At 70.0% G+C, this 4,463-nt stretch overlaps 1 protein-coding gene across 1 annotated transcript in view; it reads left to right on the forward strand.

Annotated features, from left to right (window-relative positions):
• H696_05294 (hypothetical protein) overlaps positions 1-4,463 on the forward strand; it is a gene marked incomplete at both ends in the record, with an annotated part of 6,949 nt that overhangs the window by 1,426 nt on the left and 1,060 nt on the right. The window contains one exon of the mRNA XM_009499158.1: positions 115-4,451. Within this exon, the coding sequence (XP_009497433.1) occupies positions 115-4,451 (4,337 nt within the window). The remainder of the gene's footprint in view (positions 1-114; positions 4,452-4,463) is intronic.

Below are 4,463 nucleotides of genomic sequence, written 5' to 3' on the forward strand. Positions count from 1 at the left end.
GGGGGGGGGGGGCGGGGCGGGGGTCTTTTCTCTGGGCGCTCCTCTTCTTACTCCTCCGGGTCATTTGTTTCCCTGCTCCTCCGGGCCATTTGTCGCCTCCTGCCCGTCCGTCAGGCGAATTGCCCTTCTCCCTTTCGAGCCACCTCTGCCAGGTCTGTGCGCAGGGCGGATGCCGGACATGCGACGAGCACCACTGCCTCGTGTGCCAGGAGGGCCTCCTGCCCGAGCCGAGTGGCCCCGGGGGGGACACCGTCTGCGTGTCCAGCTGCTCGGCGGGATTTGTCCCGGCCGCCGGGGTATGCCGGCCAGATGCTTCGCCACCGCTGCCGGCCTCCCTGCGTATTGTGGGGCCGGAAAAGATGCCGGGCTTGGCCAGCGGCGACTCGATCACCGCCATCGGGGAGACCTGGCTCCTGTTGAGCGACCAGGATCCCCGGCCAGTCATTCCGGCCACCAACACCGGCCCGGCCATCGGGGCCCTGATCTTCACCGAGCAGCAGAAGGTTTACTTCATGCCGACAGGCCAAATTGGCAACCCGATGAAGCCGCCGCTGAAGGAGGTGAACCTGCTGGCGCAGCCCCTCTCCAGCCCGGTGATCGCGTCGGCCGAGCTGGGTCCCTTTTTGAGCGAGGGCAAATGGCTGTATGTGGTGGTCATGAGCGATCGTTCCGGCAGCGTGTCCCAGGCTTGGCTGTCGTGCACCGGCGCGCAGGGCCCCTGCAAGGCCGACAGCCCGGCCGTGGCACAGTCCTACGTGCAGAGCCCTTGCTTTGCCCTGCGGCGCCTTGGCGTGGACAGCATCGTGCTGTATACCATGTCCGATGGAGTGTACCTGCTCCGGGCGAATGCCAGCTCCAAGAGCCTGGCCCGGTCGCGGATCGACGCGCGCGAGGTGCTCCGGCTGCCGGCGTCCTCGGCAGCCGGAGCTCGAAGCGAGCTGGCCGACTGGTTCCTGTGGTCGGACCTCACCGGGGGGGCCACTGCCAGCCCGGTGGTGTTTGTGAATTCGGGCGATTCGCGCAGCCAGTCCTTGCTCCGGCGCTTCTTGCCGGGGGCCAATGTCCCCGGGGTCCCCCATGTGCCGGTGCTCCTGGCACGAGGGCGCGATGACCTGGCGCCGGAGCTGGTCTTCTCGCAGACCACCGGCGCCGATTGGACGGTCCTCCGAGTGCCGGGGGACATGCTGCCGGGGGGGCGCTCCGTGGATGTGCCCTTCAGTCGCCATGTGTTGGGCCGGCTGCCGGAGGCCCTGGGGCCCGACAGTGGCTCGACCCCGGCGGTTCACTTCCAGGGGGTGGCCCTGCCGGCCGGCGGGGTCCGGTACCCGAGCGCGTTGCTGCTGCTGGCGCGCACTTTCGTCGGGGTGTCGATGCTGCACTGTCCGGATGGGGGGGCTGGCGTGTGTGTTTTGCAGCCGGCCACCTTTGTCTCTTTGCTGGGGGAGGATCGCATTCCGACGGACGCGGCCATTTGGAGTCCGGCCATGGCCCTGGATGCCAGTGGATTGCTGGGCCCCGACCAGCTGCTGTACATGATGGCCTTCAATCCCAGCACCGGGCCCAGGTCCATCCTGCTGAGGGTCAGCTGCCCGGAGGGGACGTACGGGCTCTACTGTGATCCCTGTGATGATGCGTGCCTCACATGCCGGGGCCCGGGGCCGGGGGACTGTAAAACATGCCGCCATCGGCTGCCCTCCGAGCCGGAGGTGTGCCGGGCGGCCTGCCCGGCCGGGCTGTATCCCGACCATGAGGGCATGTGCATTTGCCATTCCAGCTGCAATGCCTGCCCCCCCGACAGCTTTGGCAATTACCTTTGCATCGAGTGTGTCACTGGCCATGTTCCGGATGTGAATGCCGGCGAGCCGGGCCGGTGCTTCGCGTGCGATGCATCCTGTGGCGAGTGCTCGCGGCCTGGCGATCCGAAAGCCTGCACCTCATGCCCACCCACCCGGTGGCTACTGGATGGGGCTTGCTATGAGCAGTGTCCCGAGGGGACGCGGCTCGATGTCGGGAATAATGTCTGCCAGCCATGCGGGCTCAATTGCCTTCTCTGCAGCATGGAGGGTGTTTGCGATGCATGCGTCGAGCGGCACTTCGCCGCTGGCGATGGGTCCTGCGCGGTGTGTGACGGATCCTGCGTCGACTGCACGGATGGCATTTCCTGCACGGCATGCCGGCCGGGGCTGGTGTTCCTCGGGACCGATGCGCAAGTGCCATCGCTTTGCGGGAGTTCCTGCCTGCCGGGCCAGTTCGTCGGTGCTGGCCGGTGCGCCGAGTGCGACGCCAGCTGCGAGTTGTGTGCCGGGAGCGCGGCCGCCTGCCAGGTGTGCGCCGATGGCTTCCGCTGGGCCGGCCGGCCGGCGGCCGGGGCCACCGGGACATGCGTGCCCTGCGCGTCGGGCTGTGCCTCCTGCACGGCAGACAAATGCCTGACCTGCGAGGCGGGCCTGTTCCTGGCATCGGACGGGACGTGTGTGAGCACGTGCCCGGCCGGGGCCTGGCCCAATGGGGAGTCCTGCCAGCCGTGCGACATCTCGTGTGCCACCTGCACCGGCGGCGGCGGGGCCGACCAGTGCACCGGCTGCGAGGAGGGCTTGGACTTCGTCGAGAGCGCCCCCGGCGTCGGGGCATGTGTTTCCGGCTGCGACGAAGGCCAGTACCGGGACCCGGACGCCCGCACCTGCCTGCCGTGCGACGCGGCCTGTGCCACATGCAACGGTCCGACCGACAAGGACTGCTGGCGCTGCCGAAAGGCGATCTTGCAAGATGGCGACTGCGTGCAGGCGTGTGCTGCCTCGTATGTGGCCGTGGCTGGGCGCTGCCTGCCGTGCCATGCTTCGTGCGCGCAATGCATGGGGGTCCGGTCGACGGAGTGTGTGCCGGCCTGCCCGAGCGAGCTGCTGGCCCTGCCGACCGGGGCGTCTCCCACGCGGTGTGTGCCGGCCTGCCCGGCGGGCTACCACACCACGGCGTCGGGGTGCTCGCCGTGCGGGTCCCATTGTGCCAGCTGCCCGGCCTCGGCGGCGTCCTGTGCCCAGTGCGAGCGCGGGTGGCTGCTGGCCAGCCCGGAGTGTGTGTCCTCCTGCCCGGGCGGCAGTCTGCCGCTGGGGAATGTGTGCGCCACCTGCCACGGGACGTGTGCCACATGCTACGGCCCGGGGGACAACAACTGCCTCTCCTGCAGCCCCGATGCTCCCTTCATGGTGGGCGGGCGGTGCCATGCCGCCTGCCCGGCCGGCACGCACGAGGTGCTGGGCGCCTGCCTGCCCTGCCACTCGACATGTGCGGCGTGCGAGGAATCCGGCGATGACCGGTGCACCGCGTGCTCGGGCGACCGGGCCCTGCTTGGGGGCGAGTGCCTGCTTGGCTGCCCTGCCGGGTTTTTTGCCGAGAACAACGTGTGCACCCAGTGCGGGCCCTCGTGCGCCACGTGTGACCGCCCGGGCAGCTGCACGGGCTGCGCCCCGGGTCGGCTACTCCAGCCGGATGGGCTGTGCGCCGTCGGCTGCCCGGCCGGGTGGACGGAGTGTGCCGCCTCGGCCGGGTGTGTCCAGTGCCCGGACCACTGCCGTGCGTGCCTCTCGCAGGGGCCCCCCTGCGAGGCCACCTGTACGGCCTGCGAGGCGGGGTATGTCCTGTCCTCGGGGCAGTGTGCCACGAGCTGCCCGGCCGGGGCCTTCCTCTCGCGGGAGTCGGGCACCTGCCAGCAGTGTGCGAGCGCCTGTCGGACTTGTGTCGAATCGGCGGACCGCTGCACTGGCTGCGCCATGGGGGTGCTCCTGCCGGGGGAGGGCACCTGCGTGTCGGCCTGCCCGGGCGCCTCGGCGCCGGTGGATGGGGCGTGTCTCGGCTGCCCGGCCGGATGCGAGCAGTGTCGCGCGGGCCCGGGCCAGCCCGGATGCGAGCTCCAGCAGGATGGGCAGCTTGCCTGTCCCGAGGCCACTTCCTGCTCGCGCTGCATGGCGGGGCTGCTCCTGCAGGGGGACACCTGTGTGGCAGCATGTCGGAAGGACCATTACGCGGATGTGGCGGCCAATCCGCCGGCCTGCCTGCCCTGTCACAGTGGGTGTGTGAGCGGCTGCACCGGGCCGGAGCCGGCCGACTGCGACCAGCTCCCCCGGCCCACGGCGTCGCGTGTGGGCCTGGCCGTGGGTCTGTCGGTGGGGCTGCTGCTGCTGCTGGTCCTGCTGATCCTGGCGGTACTGTGCCTTGTGCGCCGGCACAACCGGCGGGCCATGCTGGCCAAGGACCTCGCCGCCCATGACGCGGATGCCACCATGCTGAACACCATCGTGGAGCTGGCCCTGCCCGGGGCCATTCTGGTGAGTGTGGACCTGGACTTCCGGCCGGTCAATGAGCAGCTCGGTGCCGGGACCCAGGCATCGGTCTATGCGGCGCAGGCGGTGGGCACGGGGATCATGGCGCGCCTGGGCTGTCCGGATGTCGTGGCCGTGAAGAGGATG

The sequence above is a fragment of the Fonticula alba genome, assembly GCF_000388065.1.
Source record: "Fonticula alba strain ATCC 38817 unplaced genomic scaffold supercont2.9, whole genome shotgun sequence".
Classification (NCBI taxonomy): Eukaryota; order Rotosphaerida; family Fonticulaceae; genus Fonticula; species Fonticula alba.